The sequence below is a fragment of the Bacillus rossius genome, chromosome 17 (genome assembly GCF_032445375.1).
Source record: "Bacillus rossius redtenbacheri isolate Brsri chromosome 17, Brsri_v3, whole genome shotgun sequence".
NCBI classification, from domain to species: domain Eukaryota; kingdom Metazoa; phylum Arthropoda; class Insecta; order Phasmatodea; family Bacillidae; genus Bacillus; species Bacillus rossius.
The window spans coordinates 2075535-2101726 of NC_086344.1; the positions used below are offsets into that span (position 1 = coordinate 2075535).

The window sequence follows — 26192 nt, forward strand, 5'->3', positions numbered from 1 at the left end:
CCGCTGCTGAGATAGTGGATCATGTCATGTGTCGCGATAGTAAACTTTAAAATTATTGCGTTAGTCACTTAATATAAATGTTTAGTATTAACTAAAACAAAACCCTGTTTTTACACGGCTAGTGACAAAAAATATTGGTACGTGTACTTAATAACGCGCGTGAGAAGTTATACTTCTTTGGCATCATTAAAAAAAGTTTTTAATTGCATGCAAAAATAGTGCGTGGAGTCCCTCCAATTTTACGTTTTTCAAGTAATTAAAGTGTAAATTTTACTAAATAGCTCAAAATTGTACATAGTGATTAAAAAAATTCGGATTCGAGTTTTTTCTTTTCTTTGCATTTCCTGAGAACATTTACTATAATAATGTATATATTTTTTTACATTATCAGAAAGAAGAGATATCAACGAACAAAAAACTGTCCGACTTTTTTTAAAAAGCTGATATTTTGACGCGAGAATATTCGATTGAAAATTGGGTGTTTTTTCGATATTAAGTCGAAATAAGGTGAAAAAATAAATATTTCAAATCAAAAAAATTACAGTGTCTTTGGGACATAAAAAGGCAAAAGGCAAGTTTTCAGCAAATTTCGTGAAAAAGAAATTTTTTTGCATAAGATAAAAATAAAAAACCAAAAACTTGATTATTTGAATTTTTCACATAAATTTTTAGGTTATGTGAAAAAAGTGTAATTACAAAAGTTGTAGGTCTCTTTATTACCTACAACTTTGTCATTTAATTTTTTTAAATAGGAAATCGAGATACACCGTTTTTTACCCTTAAAAACTCACCCCCTTCCACTTGCCGACCTCAGATCGCCCGTAAATTATTTTTCCTTTAATTTTTGTTATATTCTCGACCTTTTTTTAACGGGTTTCATCCTACTATTATTATTTTTTTGGTTTCAAAAATTATCGACCCTGGTCTATTACCCGGGACTCGAACCCAGAGCCCCTCGCACAGTAAGCCAAAGCGCACCCGACTACGCTACGGAGGTCAGCCACCACTGAACCACCGAGGACCCATGTGTCCACGAAAACCCCACGTGACACATTAAATCAGTGAATTGCAGACTTCCAAGGCCATTGCCTGATAAACCATCTTAGCATTCAAGGTAGAGCCGAGTAGTAAGTGATATATTGCACCAACATTTCGTCCTGATTTGCAGCAGGCATCTTCATAATTGCCAGAGTTAGACAACCATGTGTGGCCTCCTCCTATTGGCTCTAGTGCCAACCAATCAGAGCACGGCTCTCATGGCCATTGGCTACTGTTATCGGCCAATCATGCATATATATTTTTTTTTAGTTTCATTGTCTTTTTCTGACCAAAGCGAGTTCGACACAGTAGGATTCTTCTATCTTCCTGCTCATAGCCATTTTCTTTACTGATGTTGGGAGTTATTTAAATATGTATATGGTTTCTCTGGCTGTCCTGTTTTTTTTTTATTTCTCTAATCAGATGTGGTTTCATTTATGTCAAAACCTACACTGTGTTTGGTAAACAATGGCAGAATTGTAATTCACTTTGTTTTAGTCTCTAGTCAATAAAATCGATGACACAAAGTCGATAAACTTGTTAATTTAAGAAAAAGATTTACACCTTTTCCCACTTGAGATATGTCCCACTTTTATGGCCATATCGGTCTAAAATTTCCTCAAAATTCCCAGAAATTTCCCTATTTTGAGGGAATAATTCCCTTTATATGGAAAATATTACTTTTTTCCCCTCAAAAAATCTGGAGAAGCCAAAATTCCTCAGAGAGGGGCAATTTCCTCAGGGAAGGGCAAAATTCTAAATAAGCCCCATCATCACCTTGACCTTGACCGTAAACATTAAATCTTTCATTTTCCACCAAAAAGGCCGAAAAAATCCCCAAAAATATAAAAATTAGATAACTTCAAATATTTAGTTACTTAATCGACTTGAGTACTCGGTTCGATTAACGGTTAGGGTTAACATGTAATTTATTTACGAAACATTCTTAAAAAATTTTATTACAATTTAAATAAAGTTTAAATAAATTTAAATAAACAACAAATTAAGTCACACACGTCATTTGGATGACATCTCATCCCCATTGCAATAAATAATTACTGCACTCTAGAGGGTATAATAATGAAACTATGTCGGTAGCGCCCTCTATCAAACGAAAACAATATGTCGGATCCAAGACGGTGGCCTCCAGCAGAATAAAACAAGATGGCGAGCGTGACGTCATACTAGATGGCGATATGTCTACTTTGGCATTAGTGGTGGGAGGTCAGTCTGCCGGTGGCTTCCGTGGAAGAAGGATCCGACGCCATTTTTAATGGAATGACCTCACCGGGTTCAAACACAATACGTGTTATACATTATTCTATCAAAAATTAATTATATAATCTTTTATTAATTTTCTAATTTTTTCCCGATTTTCTAATTTAAAATTACTGATTTTCAAGATGGCAGATTTGTTTTCATCAAAATTGGCAGATGTGAAGTAAAAAATTTGTATTACAACTTTATTCAATAATAATTATTAATTTTTTTTATTAGTTTACATATTTAATTTCGCCAGGAATCCAACCAAGGACCGAAATCGATAAAGTACAAGGTCATGCATGACCTCTGATGGGGCTTCTGAGGACGTTTGCCCTTCTCCGAGGAATTTTGCCCCTCTCTGAGGAAAATTGCCTCTTTCGGGGACAAATTGGCGCTCTCTGGGGAAAATTGCCGCTCTCTGATGGAAATGACCCCTCTCTGATGAAAATGGCCCTTCTCCAAGGAATTTTGACCTCTCCAGATTTTTCGAGGAAAAAATGGGAGATCTTTACTAAAAAAAAAAGGGAATATTTTTCCTAAAAATAGGACAGTTTCTAGGAATTATTGTTAAGTATTTTTGAGGAAGTTTGAGAAAATTGCCACCGAGATGGCTGCCATGACGTCAAAATCCAAAAATGACTGACCCCATCCTCCATCCTCAGCCTGGAACTTGTCCCCGGAAGCCCATTTATATACTACTTATTTATATTGCGCCGTATTGAGCCCACGCAATTTCCCCAAGAAAGTTACAGGGAGGGGATATATTATTCCTGTTTCATTGCTTTAATATTGATCCGTTAAACGTATAAAGACAGCTCGCTGTTACGAACTTGAGTCTGCGTCGCCGGTGGGGGGTTTTGGGGAGAAAGGGGAAGGGGAATCACGCAGATAGGTCAAAACAGGCGGTCTCGCTGTTTTCTATTCATTGTAGCTCAATACTCGGACGTCGCGATGATTCGTGTGTTTGTGTATAGAGTTTATTTCTATCGATCGATTTAGGCACAAAAAAAAATAGTGTATATTCAACTATATTTACATGTAAAAAATTGGTTGTCTGTAAAGTTGTTTAACGGACGATAGTTTAACGTGACACCGTCATAAAGAACATTGATGAGATGATTGCATACTTTTATGAATAAAATTGAATCATTTTTATTTAATTATCACTATTTTGAATGGATACAAAGGAGTGAAATGAAATCTGCAATTAAATTAATAAATTTACTTTTATTTGCACTCATTAATTAAAATATGTTTATTACTTTAACAAACAGATTATTCTAACTATAACTTTTATACATGTTTGCTATTTAAATTATTTGTGTTATTCTGTTAAGGATAGGACGATGACAGGAAAAGTAGGAAACGAATGGGAGTGAGTGTTTCAAGTTTAATGTGCCTCGAAAAAGTCAAATCGATGGTTGTTCCAATCGAGTGGAAGAGAGATAGATGCAGCGCAAGCGTACAATGAGCGTAACGGGACACAGCGTAACGGGACAAAGTGCGTTACGTGACACTTTTTCGTTCGTGCAGCCGGCGTTCATCGATTTATTAGACGTTGTCACGTCAAAAAATGTAAAGTAAGCATATACGTACGTATTAAAAAAACATGTAAATCTCAGGCAGTGCAAATACAAATCACGTGTACTGCTGGCAAGAGGAGGCCACGGGCCACGCACAGGAACTCCGGGGTCCGGCGCCGATCGAGAGAGACTGTCTCTGGAGCGTCGCTGTTGCACCTGACTGTACCAGTGGCCACATCGAGTGAAGACAGCACCCACACATCTGCCGAAGACGTCTCCGAACTGAGGGACATGAACGTCAGTGCAAGTTGTTAAATGATGCAGAGGACCATTGGCGCGCAGCGGACGAACGCTACAGAACGGTATTCGAAACCAATCCGTTTGGTCAATCTTTCAGCGTCTGGAGATCGACTTTGATTCGGCAGAGGTTTTAAATAAAATCGAAAAGCTCGCAGCATTCCATTCCTTCAGACTAAATTCCCCGGCGTTAAGTATAGCGGAAATTTCGTTTATGTAGTACCTGAAGCAAGTCGATTAGATGCTAGTAAAATCTCTACGGTGTCGCGCTCGAACGGAATTCGATATCCTCCCCGAGGTCGAACGGTCTGCCGTCACTTGACCCGTAATCGTCGAACATTAAGGCCCCTGTCTACCCGGGCACACACAAGGTGCGCATAGAGTTTCAGGAAAATCCAGGGTCGGCGCGTCCATATAGGCGAACTAGGCAACCGCCTAGGGTGCCAAGTAGCTGGGGGCGGCACAGCACGACACATAACAGCAGATATTATATGTTTAACGATTATTGAAACTAGATGAAAATGGATTTTTGTAACAGTTTGGAATTTTTATATTGATATAAGTAATTATTTAAAGTCCACGGCGACCTGTTTATGATTTGTAATAAGTAAATAAGTAAACAAAAACACAAGCCTGCTTACATTTGATTGTTGACAAAATCTTAGGCTTACGTGATGTATTTTGAGGCAAGGAAAATTTTTTGGTGGGTGTCCGGCGCGGTGGGTGGGGGGGGGGGGGGAGCATTAAGGTTTTTCGCCTAGGGCGCCAATTTAACTTGCACCGGCCCTGGGAAAAGCTACGCGATTTCAAAACTACTCGAGATAACCGATTGGGGTTTGTTTACGAAAAACATTCAAGAGTTCGCTGAGGGCTGAACAGTACTTTCGACTTCGGATTAAGTTTTTAAACTGTATTTTTAGAAGAGTTAAAATGGCTAAAACGCATGTTTTCAGAGTACAGATTCTTGAAAGCACTTAAGGAACTCGCATTACACCTTTATCGTCTTTTCTTGGCCATATAATGTTACGGTCACCGCTCAAATTTCACAGTTATCCTGTGCACGACGAGAAGACTGCGCGCCAGTCCAGAGGAGACACTGCGCTAGAAGCACCAGCGAGCGTCGCGCTTATCATCCCGGCTCACTAACACACATAAACCCCTGACGAGGCGGCATAGGCGAGCCCAGATATTTCCATTAGGGGGGGGGGGGGGCCCCTGCTAAATTTTTAAATCAGAAGCTGAATTTAGAATTAAATAGCCTAAATACATTTACTCATCGACTTGTTTATATTTTTGTGCAGTATCAACGAGATATGTTTACTAGTTAATATTTATATCCGTATAATTTTAACAATCTTGGAAATTTTTTTTTTCATAGACAATATTTAAAGAATACTTACACATTTTTCCCCCTCGAATTTTCCAATAGCTTGGTCTAGATCTACCTTGAAATGAACTTCTTTTTAGAGAATGCAAACACAGCAATTCAGACAACAGAACTTTAACAAACCTCTTAAAATATTTATTTTTTTTTGCTTTGAAATACACACATCATCGTAAAAAAAATTAATTCAAAATTCTAGATGACACAGACGACACTCAAAAGGTACATGTTTTTTAAAGTAAAATAGCTTGAATTTTCAACTGACCTTGTTTTACAATGAATGATTGTTCAATCCATCAAATTTTAAAATCATTAAAACATATTTTGATTTATGTGGTGATATATTGTACTCAAGTATTTTCAAGTTAACTCAAAGCACTGATTACCAACACAAATTTTAACAAACCTGCAAAATATTCTTATTTACATGGTAATACATTCTACTTAATTATGTTTAGATTAACATAAAGTTCTTATTAAAAACACACATTTTAATAAACCTGCATAAGATTTTCATTTACATGGTAATAAATTCTACGAAATTACGTTAACGCAAACGTTATCTCAAAGTTCTGATTACAATCACAAACACAAATATTAAAAACTTGCAAAGCATTCTCTTTTTTTCAATCAATTACTAAATTTAATAGACTCAACAAATTGAGAACAGTTTTTATTACAAAAATATTTTTTTAGAAACATTCTACTGTATTTAATTACGTTCAAGTTAACCCAAAGTCATGGTTACGAACACGCAAAAAAGTCAAGGTAACTTTCTCTCAACAGCTTGGAACTATCCATCATAATATAAAGTTGTTTTCCAATGAACAGAATTATAATGATATCCAGGCAATTGTAAGTTAAACAAACAGGCAAGAGTTTTTATTTATCTTGTAATACTTGCACAGCTTGAGAGTCACAGTGGCAGGAATATACGAATATTAACGAACGCATTAGAGAAAATGCCGATCTGAGTGATTACATTAGGGGGGGCCATGGCCCACCTGGCCCCCCCCCCCCTTTATAGGCACGCCTATGCGAGGCGGGACCCTTAATCTAAATAGTTATGTACCATTCAGAGTCTGTTTTGTATTGAAAGTTTTAGTAGTATGCAGTCGATGTCTCGTTTTCATTTCAACGCCATCACTTCTAAGAGCGGCTCTGTGTCATAGACGTTTCACATTTAATTGCCGTGTGTCTCGACACTGCCCCAAACTAAATGGTTTACTTATGAAGTGACTTGTGAGGGGGACATCGTATCGCTGTTGAATTTGCTTTCATGTCGCGGACGGCCTAAACTCCTGCAGTTCTCCGAAGCGAACGCCGGCGCACTGTGGAACGAGTGAAACGTCTCGAAGGACGCGGTCAGGTCAGCTGACGTCACGTGACCCCCCGCAGTCGACGACCCCTCGGTGCTGACCCCGCTGCGGTGTCGACGACTCGCAGCGCTCCTCAAGGGCGACTGCGCCGCAGCGACCTCCGAGGAACGCAGGGTTCACAGACCCCGGGACAGTTGTCCGAGAGAACCGCATGGGAAGCCTTCTTTTCACAGACGAGAGAGCCACACCCGAAGTTCCCCGAAGTTCATGCTCGCTTTTTTTTTTCCGTACCATCTCATTGTATAAACCGGTGTGGCATTAAATTTTGCGGTCGATTAGGATAGGTTAGCTACATTATAAATACTTTAAAACATTGTGGATGGTTGGTTATATTAGGTAAGTAAAGCTACATTAAAAAATACTGTAAAATCATTTTATGGTTGCTTAGCAAATTACTTTTTAATATGTAGCTATCCAGGGCTAGGAAACCGTTAACATGATTTCTTAGTATCTTTTACTGTAGCTATCCTAACCAAATCAACCCTCCACAATGTTTTAAAAAAAATTATAATGTAGCTAACCTAACCTAATTGACCATTAGTTATCGTGATTTACAATGAACCAAAAAAAAAAACGAAGATGCACGAAAGGGCGTTTGGCTCTCTCGTCTGTGAAATGAAGGCTTCCCATACGTGCACCAAGGCCAGCCAGTGGCGACTCAACGGTCCGACATGCGCCCACGCAGTGTTTAAAACCGACACGATAGATAGCGCTACTAAAGCTAGCTAGTTTGCTTGTAAATTCATAGAGAGCATTAATTTTTTATTCATCTAAAATTTTATGATGTAAATTAATAATAAATAATAGTAAAAAACAAATTATTTAATTTTTTGTATATGTTAAATGTAATTCATACAGCAATGTGTTACCACCTGATCGCTTATATACTAACTGAAGAAAAGAAAATTAGCAGTTATAATTTATTCCCAAATGTAAAATAACTTTTTTTAAAAACGAAAACTAAATTATCAGCGTTTTGAAATTGAAAGAGCATCCTGGCAATGGACAAGTCGTGAGACGTTTATTATTGTTAAAACTCTACTATGCGAGAATGATAGTTATCTAGTGCCTCCGTTCGAGCCTTGGAAAAAAAACTGTTTTAAATAGATTTTTTTGACGTGACAACGACTAATAAATCGATGAACGCCAGCTGCACGCTAGAAAAAGAATCCCGTAACGCACATTGTCCCGTTACACTGTGTCCCGTTACGCTCATTGTACGCTTGCGCCGCATCTATATCTCTTCCACTCGATTGGAACAACCATCGATTTGACTTTTTCGAGGCACATTAAACTTGAAACACTCACTCCCATTCGTTTCCTACTTTTCCTATCATCGTCCTATCCTTAACGGAATAACACAGATTGGAAGAAGTTAAATAGCAAACATGTATGAAAGTTATAGTTACAATAACTTGTTCGTTAAAGTAATAACCATATTTGAATTAATGAGTGCAAATAAAAGTAAATTTATTAATTAAATATTATATTTCATTTCACTCCTTTGTGTCCATACAAAATAGTGATAATTCAATAAAAATTATTCAATTTTATTCATAATAGTATGCAATCATTTCATCAATGTTTTGTTATGACGTTGTCACGTTAAACTATCGTCCGTAAACCGACTTTAGAGACAACCACTTTTCAATACATTCTAGCCTCACGCCCTTTCGATTACTTTACTTCATTTGCAGATTCATAGATGGCAGTGTAGTCGGTGACTGTATGGGGTACAAAGAAACAACGTTGAATTTCCAGTCTTTCGGATGTGCTGTCGTTGGAAATGCTTGGCTTCTGGCTGGTATCCGCGGAGATATCACCGACACGTAATCGACGTTTCGGTCGACGCTGCAGTCGCCATCATCAGGGAGCAGTTACCTACCAAGGTTATTACAAGTTCTCTGCCTTTTTAATATCTACTCTCGCCCGAGAGGGGCGTGTTTCCCGATTGGCTGCAGCAGTGATCCAACCAGAGTCCTCCTTTCTCCTGATTGGCCTTTTGGTCGTTGTCCAAGGCTATGGTCAGTGTAACCTACATAGCTATTTCGATTATTTGCGATTCCGATGTAGTTAGAGTCGTCACAGAGCCTCCTACAGTTTTTCACTACTATTCAGCGAGAGAAGGATAAAAAAAAATTGGATATTCCCTCATTTTTGTGTTTGGAAACAAGTCCTTCTTTTGAATATGTATTACTAAAAATAAGAGGAAATTTTACACCAGTGAAGTTTCTGGCATAGAGAAAAGTACGGAGGATTTCATACGTTGTTTTACAGACTCCTCGAAAAGGATCAGGAAAATTTTCAACTCTATTGTAATATGGAGCATCAGAATTGTTCCCCACACAATCCCCCTCTCTTCAACTAAAATTAAGTTTCGCGCAATACATACTTTGATGAGAATTATTTCGTACCAGAAATATTATAACACATGATCTATAAAATAAAATAAAATAGGATTATTATATTTTTTCCCCAAATAAATAGGTCCTGGAGAAAAGTCTACCCACTTGACCCAGACAGGCCTGAAATGCAAAGTATTTTCATCGATATACAGCTCAAAAATAGTAATACGGTACACTCCCGATTATCCGCGAAATTAAGTGGCAGGGCCACCGCGGATAGTGAAAATCGCGGATAATCCGCAAAAGAGCCGAAAATGGGAAACAAAAAAGGAAACATTAATTTCAACTTAAAATTCTAAAAATGTATGTACAGTAAAAGTTACAATTAACAATAAAAAAATTTAAATGATGCTAAAATTTTAGTATTTTACTAAATAATTAACATGCCATACATTTCAGTATTGTAAACATACAAGTGCTCGGTACTTGCTTCGTAACAAGGATACAGGACTGTACGTACTCAGAGACTTCATTAGACACTGCGTGAGTTCCGAGAAGGCCTGTGGCGTTTTACTGTACACTGCACACAATACACTCGTCAGTAGAGTTCAAATTTGCTCACTTGTAATAAAATACAGATTTACATATGTGCTGTATTTTTTCGTAGCATGCGCGGATAATAGGGAGTTTACTGTATTTTAAGAGAGATCATTAAATAATTATACACGCAACGACGTGAATCAGAGAAATTGGTAAAGAAGCTCTATTAGAGTCGAAGATATGAGTTTTTCTTATCAAAAAGAAACGTTCCCTTTTTTACTCATATTAGAAGTAGAACTTCTGAAAACAGATAGTTGGAAGATTTTTGTTTGTTTGGAAATCGTGCTTCCTACTCGATTGATTGCATGGCTATATATATATATATATATATATATATATATATATATTCGTAATACTATTTTTACTCTTTTTCGCTTTAAAGGAATTATATTTTCTAAGCAGAAAATATTGTATAGTTTTTTAGGATAGCAAAAAACCTTACCAAAACATTAAAGTTTTATTAATATCTGTTCATTAGTTTCAAGCAAACCAAAATTTTAAAATTATATATCTGTGCTCCAAATACTGAAAACAGCAGTTGTTAAAAGCAATTATGCTGCACACAGGCTTTTAACCATAGAAATTTATATTATTAGTATTATTATGCAATTCAAAAAAAAACGAATGATAACAAAATCGGGGGATACAGTTTGGTGTTACAGCTACATATCTATCATCTCCATGCAAATTTTGATTACACCATTGGATAACTAAAGGATCAAAGAATTCGATACGCTAAGTGAAGAATGTGACGCATCACGCGCGGTGGAGGGGGAAGCGTCGCCATTTTGAGGTCATTTTGCTGCATTTTGATATTTACCTACATTTGGTATAACGTTTGACTTGGAGAAGCTAAGACGTTTGTTTGAGTTTCAATGGTCAGCTCTCGTCAAAATCTATCGATTGCATACATAAAACATTAGTGTAAAATAGTAACAGTGAATATATATGGTGTTAAATTAGAAAATAGCGTATTTTATGTTTTGTATAGAAAATATTGCTTGTTACGTACACGTATTCACGTACAACACACGGCCGTGTAAATGACACAACTACACCCCATTTTTTTTTAAATAATGCCTTGCGTGTTTAAAACCTAATAAATAAAATAGTAATTTTTCAGATTAAAGATTTCTGGTTGCAAATCACACTCTTACATTTTGCACCTGCTCCTAGAATTGTAAACGTTGCTTGCCACTATAAAACGCAACACGAAACAGGAATTTTATAACCATTACAAAAGGCTCCGATGAAAACCCGGCTTTGGAACTTATTTTCAACAAGCATATTTTATTTAAATACTGACAGTCTTGTTAAAATTCACTAAACAGTTAGTATTATAAAGTTTCCGAATACGTTAGAAGTTATACTTCTATAGAATTATTAAAACACGAACTTGAAATTTTTTTATAACACTAAGTATATGTTTGTACATTTTTATTTGCTTAAATGGCTGAAATAATTGTGTAAATACTTCCTACAAACAAACCTTAACCTTATTGAGCTGATTCAACATTATTATATGATGTTATTTAAAGAAGTAAACAGAATTTCCGTTAACGAGATTTGAACCTTGCCCCTTTATGTTACCAAGCGCGCGCTCTGCCGATGTGCTACCAAGATTGTACTAAGCTTGTTGGGAATTTGGAGGGGAATATGTATTATAATTATTGTAATGCCAGTTTCCTTAGGTATTTTAAAACTTGTGATTACATTTCACTATGACTATTTTTAGTTCACCAAATATACTCCACGGTAGTTTCGCGGTCATAAGTTTAACTTGGCACACCAATACGTTCGGCATGTCCCGTAATGATAACGAGAGGGACCATATACGGGTTTTCTGCTTCACGTAGGTCCGCCATCTTTGTGATACATTTCCGGTCATCGACCTTTTCAAGAAATTTCTCCTACAAAAAGCCGTATACCGATAGCTAAGACGTTTGTTTACACATCAGAAAAAAACGTTTGATATAAAATCAGAAATGTTCAAAATCACTGGAATGCGCCTCACTTAAGACGGCCAGCACAGTCGTGACACGAAGCAAAATAAATTAATTCTATGTTCGTTTAACCTGCTAAGTTTTTGCTTGGACTATGTTTACCTGCCGCCGCCGTTTCCTCATATGCTCGGCCGGGAGCGTGTGACAGCGATACCGGGAACTATTACGTTCCCATAACTCGCTATGTGGTCACCAACATAAATAGTGCGACCCCGTCACTTTGTTCGAATCATTGGAAACGACGGCGGGGCGCGAAGTGTGCGATTTTAAGATTAAAGGTGGCTCACGGGCCAGAAAGAAGTAAAATAGCTGTCGCATGTTGCTTGGCTCTATTTTTAATAGTGTAGATGTCAGGCGGGGGGAAGTCACCCTTTCCCCTCAGTTAGTTGGCTAACTGATGCATGAAAGTGTCGTGATGATGTTTACCTGACCTAGCCAGCGAAGTTAAAAGCTTGTTCGCCCGACCTGGCCACCCGCAAGCGACACTAACGAGCGCGCCATTTCCTGCTTTCAGACTGGTTTGCGCGCCCTTGACCAACTGCTGTGACGTCCGGGCAAGGAAATCCGTGAAGTGGAAATGAGGAAAGCGATGAGGCTTTACTGCGCAAGGTTGGGTTCATAAAGTGCGCGAGACGCGTAAAACCTAACAAAGCACGGAGCAAAACCATAAAAATATCTTCATTTCATAACAACAGTTCATAAACTATGCATGACGCAAAACCGCAAAGCGATCACCATCCGAATATAGAATTCTTGCATTTTGGCTTGCGTTTCAGAAATCTCTGTAAAAAAAATACGCATGATATGTCTACAGAAGGTTACGATTTTATTTTTATTTCGCTTATGAAAACTCTGCACAGCGAAAGTAATTAACATTTTAAAATCTTATTACTGAAATTTTCACACGTTTTCAACGATCAACATTAACTATCAAAAGAAGCCCGCAAAAGAAAACTTTGGTGATTTTTATAAACGAACACTGTTGTCTTGCGTTAATTTCGTGTGATGGCGCTCTTGCAAAAGTTCAGATGCACGGCTAAAAAGGTATTCAATAACCTCCGATTAGATTTTTTCATAGCGTTCTTTAAATATATTCATGGAAGCAAATAAAAGCTTAATAAATATAAGGCCAAAAAAATTGTAACTAATCGAAAAAAAAAAAATGACATTATACTGTAATTTAAGACACTGTATATAATTCCGTACGGCCTGGCCCATCTTAATGGATTTTCGCAAAAGTTTTAATTTTTGTGAACATTTTTCCAATATTGACTGTAATTGGCAAGCATGTGCATATAAAAACGAAAAACAAGCTGTCTAGTACGGAGGTACGATTGAAACGTTTCAAGACACTGCTTGTAACTTCAAAATGACAATAACTTACAGGCTATATACTATGAACATCTGGTTCGGAATAGTCCCCTTCTCAAAGGACACACTGGCTCCAGCGACTGTTCTTATTTTGGAAGCATTTAAGGAAATCTTTTGTAATTATATAAAGGGGCCTTGTCAGGGATGCATTTGTGTTCACGAGGCTGGATGATAAGTGCGACGCTCGCTGGTGCTCTTAGCGTAGCATCGCCTCTAAACGCCAAATTTACTCCAAGCTTGGTGAAATTTTGCATACAAATTTTCAAAACCAGAGAAAGGTTCCTGTCTATATTAGCACCTTTCAAAGCAAGATATTGGTGTCTTGATTAAATTTAGTAACGTGACGTTTAAATTAAGAGTAAAATTTTACTGTCTACAAATAATTCCGAAACCAAAGTGAGGTAAATGTATACATAAAGATTCATTAAAACTATTCCACCCCCCTTTTATAAACCTTAAAGCATAATTATTACTTTTTATTTGAATTTTGCACACTTGACGTTAGAAATAAGAAGAAAATTACTGGACGCTCCGGATGGACGAATTAAAGACATCGTGTACTCTCAAACTTTGCAATAAAAGGTTTTCTTCTACCTATACGTTAAAATAATTTTGGGTCTTCTTGTTTGATTTGAAACTAAATAAAATCTACAGATTTATTCGATCTTGGTAACATTCCACACAATATTACCTTTGGCGAAAATAAGAGGAAAAGCTACTCCTGGCGAACGCTGGTATAAGTTATCTTTTCGCGAGCCATAGTCCTTCCCTATTTCACTTCAGTGTGTTACTTGTATTTGTCGGTCGAATTATGACATCTGCATTCGCAACATGAGTAGCTTATTATTACAAAATTTAGTAATACACATATACATATCATTATAAACGACACCCGCGGAGGGTAAATTCGATAAACAATGATTTTATGAATTATTTTAATTATTAAGTTCTATCTCATTTCATCGTGGTAGTTATTTTATTTTTTAAAGCGAACTATGTATGTCTTTAACGCGATTTTCTGGCTGTATTAAATTCTCAAGAAACTAATCACATTGATTTTTATGTGTTAGGTTTCTTTTAATTTTTATTTGTTTTTGTATTGGTATAGTGCCGGCCTGTTTTAAACAATTAATTTGGCCAGCACAGGTGGTATAGGTATATGTTATTACAAAAATCTACAATTTTACTCCAGACTTTATGAAATTTTGCAAATTTGAGCTCCAGAATAAAAGGAAAATTACTGTCTACATCTGCTTTGGAAATTAAAAATTCCCACATCACCTTAATGAAGCATATTCACTCTGCATGAAGAATGGGCAATTCTGGGAAATTATGCTAGTAAAATAATACTTATTTCTGAACTTCAGAGTTATTACGATTTTAAAGAATTCTATCGTTAAAAAATTTGGTAGAAAATTACCTGCATGGGGCAAACATTTCGAATAATTTCCAAAATTGTTTCGAGGCAATGCGTAAGTCTAATACTTTTTTTTAAAAAAGACGAATGAGATGTCAGGGTTGCCAACAGTATCATTTAAAAGAAATTTCTTCGAGAATTTGAAGAAAAAATTCTCTTATGTATTGCTTAACATTTCAAATATTTGTTTAAATAAGTTATTTTTAGAAAAATGTATTATTTACTAATCATCACATACCATTACATCAATAATAAATGAATTTTATATACATATACTATCTTTTCTCTAACATTGTGATTTTTCTATGAAAACCATTCCAGTTTTCATGAAAAGATGCTAGGAAAAATTTCTGAAGGAATATCCTAGCAAAGTTTCGTAAATAAATTATTTTCTTTTATTTTTTCTGAGAGTTCAAATGAATAAAAAAATAAGAAAGCATAACACAGCCATTCTGTCAAAAACACCGGGTGAAGAAATATTTCCCGGAAAGATCTTAATTATTTCTGAAGAAAAAAATACTAGCACCTTACTCCAATTATTTAAATTTTAAAAATTTGAACAAATTTTACGCCCAAATTCGTTTACTGCCAAGAAACATGTCACAATCTGTCGATCTTAGTTGCTAGAAAATCTATCTTGTTCGCTAAACACAAAGGTTTTGCCACCGAGCGCATTCTAAAGTCGCTAAATCCAGCGGCACAGTCGCTATGTTGGTAACTCTTTTTGGGGTGTGCGGTAGAGCTACCGATCTACTTCATTTAGATTTATCATTGCTCCACTGATTTTAACTAACCCTGAACACTTAGAAGCTTATCGTATCACCAAGGGCCGTCTGGCAGTATGACGAAAATAACAAGTAAAGTGGTATAGTAATTCATTGTGAACATTATACCTATGTTATGAGATAGGCACAGAACACGTTTACAATTACGACCACGATAACGTTTATAGTCTCGAGTTTTTTTTTTAAATTGTAGATTGTAGGGCTTGAAATTTTTTAATTAAGTAAAAGGTGAGGGGAGACTTAATAATTACCCCCCCCCCTTCCCCCAAAGGTAACTTCCCTTGCTCTTGCCACATAGTATTTCATGAGAGCCCTGCTTACAAATACACTAGAGACTAATAAGATAACCCCAAGATTTATCTTTTAAAACCTAGTGTTGTCACGTCAGTCCGATAGATGACAGACGGTATGCCTAGTATGAACAATGTATCAGTTTAATACATACGACACACAACATTACGACCACAAAACCAACTTTATTTTCTCTTATTTTTTTATCATTATACAGTTAAAGGGGGGAAATAAACAGCCAGTGCTCAAACGTTTTTAATAAAAAGAATAAAGTTTGAAACCAGATAATTCAGAATGTATACAAAATAATGTCCCAGTTTCCATGGTACACCCTAACAGTTTCATTTTGGAAATTTAACAACCAATAACATATCAAATTGAAGGTAAACTAACCTAGTTATTTTTACAAATGTTCGATATGTGCAACTTTAGTCATACGGCATACATCCATCATAAAGTCCAAGTCTTCCCACACTTTGGGTTAACACGTCCGGGGTAATGGAAGCAATAGCCTCTTCAGATCTGTGTCTCAGCTCTGGCGAATCATTAGGTAGTGGCGGAACGTAGACACGATCTTTTATAGAGCATGGCGTTATGTCAGGTGAACGTGGAGGACAGCGGGAAAGAGCTCCATCGTCTCGACCATTACGACCAATCCAACGGTCAGGGACTTACACGTTCAACCACTCCCGTGCAAGGAGATTCCAATGGAGAGGGGCTCCATTCTATTGCCAGATAAAGTTTACAGGTTCACACTCTAGTAACTGGGGAAAGAGCAATTGTTTCGCGCTGCAAGCGAGAAAACTGATTGAGTAACTTTTGACGTGACAACGTCTAATAAATCGATGAACGACGGCTGCACGCACGAAAAAAGGATGACTCATTGTCCCATTACGCACATTGTCCCGTTACGCTCATAGTACGCTTGCGCCGCAACTATCTCTCTTCCACTCGATTGGAACAACCATCGATTTGACTTTTTCGAGGCACATTAAACTTGAAACACTCCCATTCGTTTCCTACTTTTCCTATCATCGTCCTATCCTTAACAGAATAACACAGATTGGAAGAAGTTAAATAGCAAACATGTATAAAAGTTATAGTTAAAATAATCTCTTCGTTAAAGTAACAAACATATTAGAATTAATGAGTGCAAATAAAAGTAAATTTATCAATAAAATTGTAGATTTCATTTCACTCCTTCTGTGTATCCATACAAAATAGTGATAATTCAATAAAAATGATTCAATTTTGTTAATAAAAGTATGCAATCATTTCATCAATGTTTTGTTATGACGTCACGTTAAACTATCGTCCGTAAACCGACTTTACAGACAACCAATTTTTTAATTGTGACCTTGAACCAACACTTACAGCTGATACTATTGAAGTTTATAACTGGGACAATTTTTTATGATGTACTGTATGTATAAAAATTTATGCAGAAAGCATGTTTTGCCACACCTCTTGCTGATGGATTATTTTTCAAACTCTCTCCTTATTTGTTATTACGTAGAGCTGGCCTGTACTAGTCCCTAGTGTATTTGCTTGTTTATCACGAACCACGTGGCCGGCAACGAGCTGCAGAGATGACGTCAGAGTAAAAAAAGGGCCGCAGTGCTGCCAACTGTCGCGACATGTCAGGCCGTAGGTTAGCAGAAAAATGGGGTGTGGCTGTGTCATGGACATGGCCGTGTGTTGTACGTGAATACGTGTACGTAACAGGTAATATTTTCTTTACAAAATATAAAATACGTCATATGGTGTTTTATTGGTATAATTCAATTTTTTTTTTTTTTTTGGGAAACCCTTTCCAACCGTATACAATCTTGCCTTTCGATTTGGCTTTTTGACGCGTATAGGCTGGCATTATATAATTTTTAATATGTTTTATTTCAAAACCATATATAATCACTGTAACGATTTTACACTAATTTTTTATACATGCAATCGATATATTTTGACGAGAGCTGACGATTGAAATTCAAACGAACGTCGTAGCTTCTACGAGTCAAAAGTTATACTAAGTGGAAATCTCGAAACGAAGCAAAAATCACCTCAAACTGGTGGCGCTTACCCCTCCACCACGCGCGATGCGTCACAGTCCTCACTTAGCGTAACGAATTATTTGATCCTTTAGCTATACAGCGGAGTAATTAAATTTTGTATGGAGATGATAGATATGTAGCTGCAACACCACACTGTATCCTCCGATTTTGTTATCATTCGTTTTTTTTTTTAATTGTCTCCACTATGAAAGAAAAATTTTAAAGTCGTATTCACGTCACAAACGGCCGCAGTGCTGCCAACTGTCACGTCGTGTCCAGCCTTAGGTTGGCAAAGAAAAAAAAATATCCAGTCATGGGGACTGTCAACAGAAGTATAAAATTAAAACTTTGTTTTTAAATGTGTAATATGACATCATCTCTACCTCAAATGTACGTAAGAAAATGATTTTGGTATTATGTCAGTACGATATCAGCATGATATCATTTATCCTTACATCATTTAAGTCACAACAGATGTCTGTGGTATGTAAAAATTACGTAAAAATTCATTACCTAGCTATGACTTACCAGCGATGTCAGACCTAGGTCATGTATTCACGTGGTCAAATTAACTTCACTTACTGCTACTACAGCATGTCGGTGATGTGAACTCACAAGATTTAACCCATCCAAAAAAGAGTCAAACACGCACATGATACAGTCGAGTATATACAATGTATTATTGTATATATGCGTATACATGTACACAGGCCGCTGCGATTCGCCAATCTGGCGCAACACGTCACTAACATGTCGGTGACGCGAACCCATAAGTTTTGCCCCTACCAGTGGCGAAGCCAGGGGGGAGGGTGGTTTAGGGGTTCTAATTCCCCCCCCCCCCCCTTTTTTAGCAATTTTTTTTCTTATCTGAAAGCAGGTTAGCTAAAAGCCTGGGTGTCTTACTGCTATCACCGGCCACTGCACTGGAGGGGAAGAGTAAGCGAGCCCTACCGATTCTCCTTCCCTTCCCCTACCCCTGTCGCGAGCAGAAGCTATAAGGTTGTGACGCCGTGACGGGTCCCAAGTTTTCAAATATCTTACACCTACTGTATTTAACCAGCGCGGTAATTATAAGCAGGTTGTGACTGGGTGACTCTTCAAGCTAAAGATAATTGTTTCCAGGAATAGTTGTCAAGCTTCTAGCATAATTTATGATTTTGAGTGGACGTGGACAAGGCACTTGGTTTGATTAAAATATCTTTAATTAATTTCTTACTTCATCACTCAAACAATTTTTTTATTAAAGAATTAATAATATTTTGTACAATATTTAAAGATAAGTACCGAAAACTGCTAAAATAGCACTATTTAACACCTTAAAATCCAAAATTTTTTGGGGGGAAGGTCCCTCCCCACCCACAGCTTTAATGGGGGGGGGGGAGGAACCATGCTTCTTAACCACCACCACCCCCCCCCCCAAACACAAATCGTGGCTATGCCACTGGCCCCTACCAAAAATCGCTCAACGCGGCTGAAGAAGTTTTCACTTAAAAAAAAAATTGGTTGCCTGCAAAGTCGGTTTACGGACGATAGTTTAACGTGGCAAAGTCATAACAAAACATTGATGAAATGATTGCATACTTTTATGAATAAAATTGAATCATTTTTATTGTAATAATAAAAGAATAAATACTTGAAATTATACTAGTAATCAGATTTTTAAAATGCAAGAATGATTAACCTTTATCGCCGAAATTGTTGTTGTAATAAGCAATGAAAACCACATTAACCTTTCACGTCACTTTATAAACAGTTAACGAAACAGTTCACGTGTAGATGACTTGTAATTAATTTTAAAAACTGGCGTTCAGCTATAAATTTTAAATATCATTATGAACAATTTTTCATACAAACAAACTCTAATAAATTATCTATCATCGATTATATGAAGCACCATAATTTTTTAGTCAATTTATTAGCGTAACGGGACAATGAGCGTAACGGAACAATGTGCGTAACGGGACACTTTTTTTCGTGCGTGCAGTCGGTGTTCATCGATTTATTAGACGCTGTCACGTCAAAAATATCTCGCTGACTGGACGAGTGTGTCGCGTGACTTGTCAGCGGGCAGCGGTGACGAAGCAGCGGAATCACGCGGCAGTTGGCTCGGGCCGATAACACCTCGTCACTTCCTGCCGTCACCGCTAGGGTCGCAGTCCAGTGACTCGATCAGGCCAGAACCACAGAGCAAGGAAGACAATAGAGTCTCAACTCCAGGCTATAACTAACGCTCTCATTACCTTTGTAAATCAGCCAACAACTTAAACAACCTAACAACTTAAAAGCCGTTCACGTTTCGAAAAAAAAAATTTTTTGGCTACTTTGATTTTTTTTTGTAGCTGGGAATATTCCCCGTGTATGTTTCATATATTATCTATTTTCAAATACGGAACAATCAAAACGCCAAGTTAAAAGTTTTGTTTCAAAACTTTAAAAAAAAAAAAAAAAAAAAAAAAAAAAAAAAAAAAAAAAAAAAAAACTACACTGCCGCAAAGTATTAAGTGTTGAAAATCGTAAGTTCAGTTTCATTTTCAAAAAAAAAAAAAATACACGAGTACATGACAACCAGGCTTATTACTTTGCTACCAAGATAATTAAAAATTGTCAAAAACATTTTCCACCATTCCATAAATTATAAAGTAATAACGTCTAAAAAGTTACTTTTTTTATTTTTTAATACTTCATCTGATTTTTACTGAGCAAAAGTTTAGTAGCAAATAAAACGTGATGACTGTGATAAAAAAAAAATCTTGTAGCTTTCCCGGCACATAGGTACATATGGAAGGCGCAAACCCAAGCAGAAACGCAAGAAAATTATAAGTTAGCCGATGTTCGCGTTGCGTTTTTGTCTTGCGTGCTTTTTAAAACAGATGTTTTGATACGGTCTTTTTTTTTTTGTACCTACTAATTGCGGCTTGCGTTTCTTGAGTTCTTGCGTTTAATGCGTGGTTTATAAACCCAGCCGTATACTCGAAGCAGAGACAAAGAGAGAGAGAGAGACAAAGAGAAAGAGGAGATTAGAGAGCGCGTGCATCTGTACTCGTTTACCAAGGACCTCTGAAAGTCACCCAATGCCTCTGGTCGTTCATCCTGAGCCTAGATATGAGTTAACTTTCCAAAGTGCGCCGTAAACACAGGCGATCCACTTCTCGCGCGTCAACATCACACATGCACGAGTGAAACTACTAGTCTGTACCTACGAGGCATAAGACACTGTGTCCACTTTTCAACCAAATGCACGTTTAACCATGAACTTGAGCACTGTTAGAAGTTCTCACTATTGGCAAAAAATAACACTAATATCTACGATACGTCAAAAACTTTCGGTAGGAAACAGTATACGGGGCAATTTTTAAAATTGAAGTAGCTTGGCTTCTGGGTCGTAGTCGTGTCCTTGGCGAATAATTCACCGACGTTTCGGTCAACATTGCAGTCGCCATCATCAGGGAGCAGTTATCTACTCAGTACTACAGTAGGTAACTCTGCACCCTGATGATGGCGACTGCAATGTCGACCGAAACGTCGGTGAATTATTCGCCAAGGACGTGGCTACAACCCAGAAGCCAAGCTACTTCAGACAATGGCCGTGAAAGCCTGCGAACATTAAATCTTCAAAAAAATTCTTTAAACGTGCTCAGAAAAATATGGTTTCTGTCACATTGTGTCCTAGGTACAGAAGTCTACAAGTTACAAGTGAAAGTTTTACAATGGTTAATCTGAATTGGTTCATAACGAAACATTTTGGACTTGTAAAAGTTGGCACGCTATTAAATCTGAATTGCAATTCCACAAGTCAGCTAGAATTGTTTCAGTTTGGAGTGAACTTGATACTGAGACAGCAATTTATATGTAACAATTTTAATCTGTGCTTGTAAAACCAGGAAATCCACAACTAAAAGTCAGTTCCTCATAAAATAAAAATTCATAAAAAAAAATACCGATCGGTTTATTCTCAGAAAACTTTACAAAAGAGGACAAAGAGTATTTATGGACTGAAATGTACAATTTTGCACTGTCCCTATACCTCTTCTCCGACAAATACATTAACTCAATTGGAATACAGTAGCTACGTTCTTTGAACAACCTACCAATTCGTAATTTTAGGTTGGATGAATTTATAGAATATGGACGCAAGTTTAGTGCTATAAGTTTTTTTTTCTTCCAAGAATGTTCTAAATATCTCGTCTATGCTTTAATTGCGTTGCCGATCATGTGGTTTCCCATAAATGTAAGCACGTTTTAACTCTGTGATTCATGGAACGTAAATAATAACTTTAAAAAAAATTACAATGAATCGCTACTGTGCATGCAAACCCAATTGTCAAACCTTACAAGTTTTTTTTTTTTTTTTTTTTGCAGTATGGAGGTGCCAAAGCACGTAACCTGGCGTATAAAAGGAATTGTGATTACGAGTATCAAACGTAATAATTCATTTTCTTACGTCAGGTAACGAACGTGCTGTCACACGTAACATGTCGCCGCTTCGCACTTCCATAAGGCTAAAACAATCCCTGCCATGAGTTAACGTTTGGATTTGGATGCACAGTTGGGACTCAACGTAATTTTTTATTTAATTAATTATTGTTTACGTTCCATTGAGTCACAATATCCTAATACAAAACATATCCGTTCTAACATACATAATATATGAAAAGCCACAGGATTGCCAACGTAATTAAAGCACACCATGGTGACGTCTGCTTTACTGCGTACCTAGGCTATCTAATGTAACCTATAAACGGCAATTACTCAGAAACCAGTGGCAAATCAGGAACGATGTTTTCAGGGTAAACAGAGGAAATTATTTAGCATTCGTAAGAATTATTTTCGGCATTGTATTATTTTATACCTAACGGGAAAGCCGTGACATGAGAATATTACAAATAAAAGTCCTTAGAGTGAAAAGGGGGGGGGGGGGGAAAGAACAGAAAGAGCGGAAAAGTCGATGATCTTTAAGAACGACACAGAGAAAAAGGTTTGTTTGAATAAAACGAATATTTGGTTATATGTGGCGAAACAAATATTTACTTGACGTAACAAAATATTTTGTTAGCCTAACCAAAATTAATAAGTAACAAAATTGATTTGTTACACCTAACCAAATATACAGTTGAGTTGACAAAATCATTTTGGTTGGGTCAACAGAATCTTTCCTACTACAAAATATTTGTTTGTATATGGCGAAATAAATATATTTTGTTAATTCAAACAAATATTTTGTTCAGGCAAACAAACCTTTCTCTCAGTGGACAGTGGACTGGAACAGTAAGTTGGGAAAGATGACCTGGAAGAATGTGGTTCAGTTCAGGAGGAGGGTAGGGGAAAATAAGGCAGGACCACTGGCCACCGGATTTGTGCCCAACTGCAGCAGCGTTTTGAAGTTCACAATTCAGGAAATTAAAATTCTATAGTCTATATTTTTTTTTACCCTTTCAATCTATTGGTCCACTGAAGTGGAAAATTTATATCTGAATGATACGTGAGGCTTATCAAACCTTGGAATGTGTGGGTTGAGGCGTACCTACTTTCTAGTTCTAGTATCGACTTTCTACATCATACTTTGTTGCAATGAACTAAATAAATTTTATTTAACTTTTATTAATTATTTGATATAAAAAAGTATACATTCATATTATCATTTTTGCGTAAAATTATTACCAAGCAAAAAAATAATTCAATAAATAGTTTAGTTCCAATAAAAAAAAATTACAATTAGGTATTTCTTAGGAATTGACAAAATGTTAGTAAAATTGTTAAATTAACTTCAGTATATTTTTTATGAAATAATATCAAAATTTTCAACTTCTATGGAGGTTATATCATACCAGAAGTACCCCATCCCCCCCCCTTTTTTTTCCAGCATTCTGCCGCTGGAAAGACACATCACCAATAAATTAATATGGCTGTCACTGGAACCTCGTTTGCTTGAGTAGAACACAGACGTTATAACCACTTTATTAATGTAAACAATTTTGACTTTTTTTTACTGTCATAAACTGACATTTTTACTAACTTTGCATATTTGTTTCACCTATTCCAACGATAGAATTTTACACCCATATCTCCAGGTGGGACATAAATCCAGATCCCACTTGCACCGAAAGCTGGCTTGAATGTAAACTTCACTCAGAAGATCGTATTTTGCTACTAAAAAAAAATAAGGTAAATGCAAATGGTGTCATATGTCACGTGATTTTTTTAATCATTTCAATTAATTATGCGATGCCCTAACGACACAAACTCTTTTTTTTTTCTGTAGTGATTCGTCGACCTGCAACACTTTCAGTTGAGTCACGGTCCATTCCAAACGGGAAAGCCATAAGCTACTTCTGAGGACCCCCTCCACCCCACCCCCCTTAAAAAAATACGTTTAGAATTTGATAGTGTCTAACCAGGTGGTTCGGGTTACTATTAATAACAAGTCATTACATTTAATATGTGTTTTGATCACACACAGCCAAATATGTTAATATTTAAAAGAAAATGTTGACAAAAAAGTTGAAACCAAATATGGCATTATTCAGTTATGGCTCGTCCAAAAAAAATTGAATACTATCAGCTGCTGTTATTGATGAAAAACAAGATAATGTATTTCCAATTTTCTCATTCAAGATTTCCCATTACTAACTACATTGTTTCACATAAATTAAAAAAAAAAATTGTTAATAACATTATAAAGCTGTCTAAAACTTTTATGGCGTATATCTGGGGCAACATAGCACAGCGATGATGGCAGATATCGCGCATTGTAAAAAGGGTAAATGCACATTTACATGGGCACTGGAGACCGAAGCAGGAAGGAATTACAATAGCCTGGCGTGTTCGTCCATCAGCAAACGAGTGATTTACATTTTATTTTATTTTTTATTATTTCCAACAGTACGTAATGCCAACGGCCAGAACTCGAAATAGCTTGAGAGGTGTATGCTACGGGGAGACGGTAGAAAACTAACAAAATATTAGTATTTGTATTTGTTAAGACCATTCAACCGCAGGGACAGACTGGTTTGGAGAAAATGTATCTTGTGTAATGAATCAAATTAATTTTAAAAAATTTCAATAACATTTTAAACGCAGACACTTAGCTGACATTTTGAGGTTAAAATTTTAAACCGTCCGCGTCCGCATGTCAAAAGTTCGAAGTTTACAAAAAAAAAATTTGATTGACGGACGGATGAAATTTTCCGGCCATGTTACTTGTTGCAGGTCACGTGATTACTGGTTTGGCTGCAGGGTTTTTGACGTGACAACGTCAAATAAATCGATGAACGCCGGCAGCACGCACATAAGAGTGTCCCGTTGCGCACATTGTCCCGTTACGCTGTGTCCCGTTACGCTCATCGTACGCTTGCGCCGCATCTATCTCTATTCCACTCGATTGGAACAAACATCGATTTGACTTTTTCGAGGCACATTAAACTTGAAACACTCCCATTCGTTTCCTACTTTTCCTATCATCGTCCTATCCTTAACAGAATAACACAGATTGGAAGAAGTTAAATGGCAAAAATGTATAAAAGTTTTAGTTAAAATAATCTCTTCGTTAAGGTAATAAACATATTTTAATTAATGAGTGCAAATAAAAGTAAATTTATCAATTAAATTGTAGATTTCATTTTACTCCTTCTTTGTATCCATACAAAATAGTGATAATTCAATAAAAATGATTCAGTTTTATTCATAAAAGTATGCGATCATATCATCAATGTTTTGTTATGACGTTGCCACGTTAAACTATCGTCCGTAAACCGACTTTACAGACAACCAATTTTTTTTTTTTTTTTAGAACGGGCCTCTGTAACGGACCGCACTACGCATTATTGTAATGTTGTGGAATGCGGTAGCACGCAGAGCGATGGAGAACACACGCCACGTATCAGCGGGTGTTTACACGACCACCGGCTCGCGGCGACCGTGTGACGAGCCACGTTTTGACGAATCAGAACTCACCGTGCGGCTTGATCGCGGCGCGTAGGACCTTCGTCTCGTCGGGTGCCATGTCAGCTGCCGCCTGCAGTCCGTGGAGAAGGGGGAAAAAAAAATACCGTTTCCAACCGGGCGCGCGCACTCCACTGCGAGAAAAACAACGTTCACGGTCCGGCCCGCGGGACAAGCGAGCAGCTAGCGACGCCACCGCAGCCTCGCGGCCAGTTGCGGAACTACCTCCCACGCTCCTTGCCAGCCACGCTGGCTCGACACGGGAAGCCTTCATTTCTCAAAATTGATTGCAAGTCATCCTCGCTAACCACACGACCACGATTATTTTTTTTTCCTAACCTAACAAAAACTATGTGTATTTTGAAGGGGTCCGGGTTAAGGAGGGACCTAGGTGCGTCTCAGGCCGAAGCCTATACGCCTAGTCATGCTGGGATTAGCCATGCAGGGAGAGGGTCGCATGCATCATGTGCTAGGAGGGGATTGGCCAGCCATGGCAACGATTGGCGCCAT

General features: G+C 37.1%; 1 protein-coding gene across 2 annotated transcripts in view; it reads right to left on the minus strand.

Annotated features, from left to right (window-relative positions):
• Window positions 1-25830, minus strand: part of LOC134540764 (alpha-tocopherol transfer protein-like) — a 146561-nt gene extending 120731 nt beyond the window's left edge. The window contains exon 1 of one of the 2 annotated variants that reach the window (XM_063383674.1): window positions 25695-25829. In XM_063383674.1, coding sequence (XP_063239744.1) covers window positions 25695-25743 — 49 coding nt within the window. In that variant the 5' untranslated portion in view covers window positions 25744-25829. Of the gene's footprint in view, window positions 1-25694 lie in introns of both variants that reach the window. The other variant, XM_063383675.1, reaches the window with a different exon arrangement.
• Window positions 25831-26192: the final 362 nt, after the last annotated feature.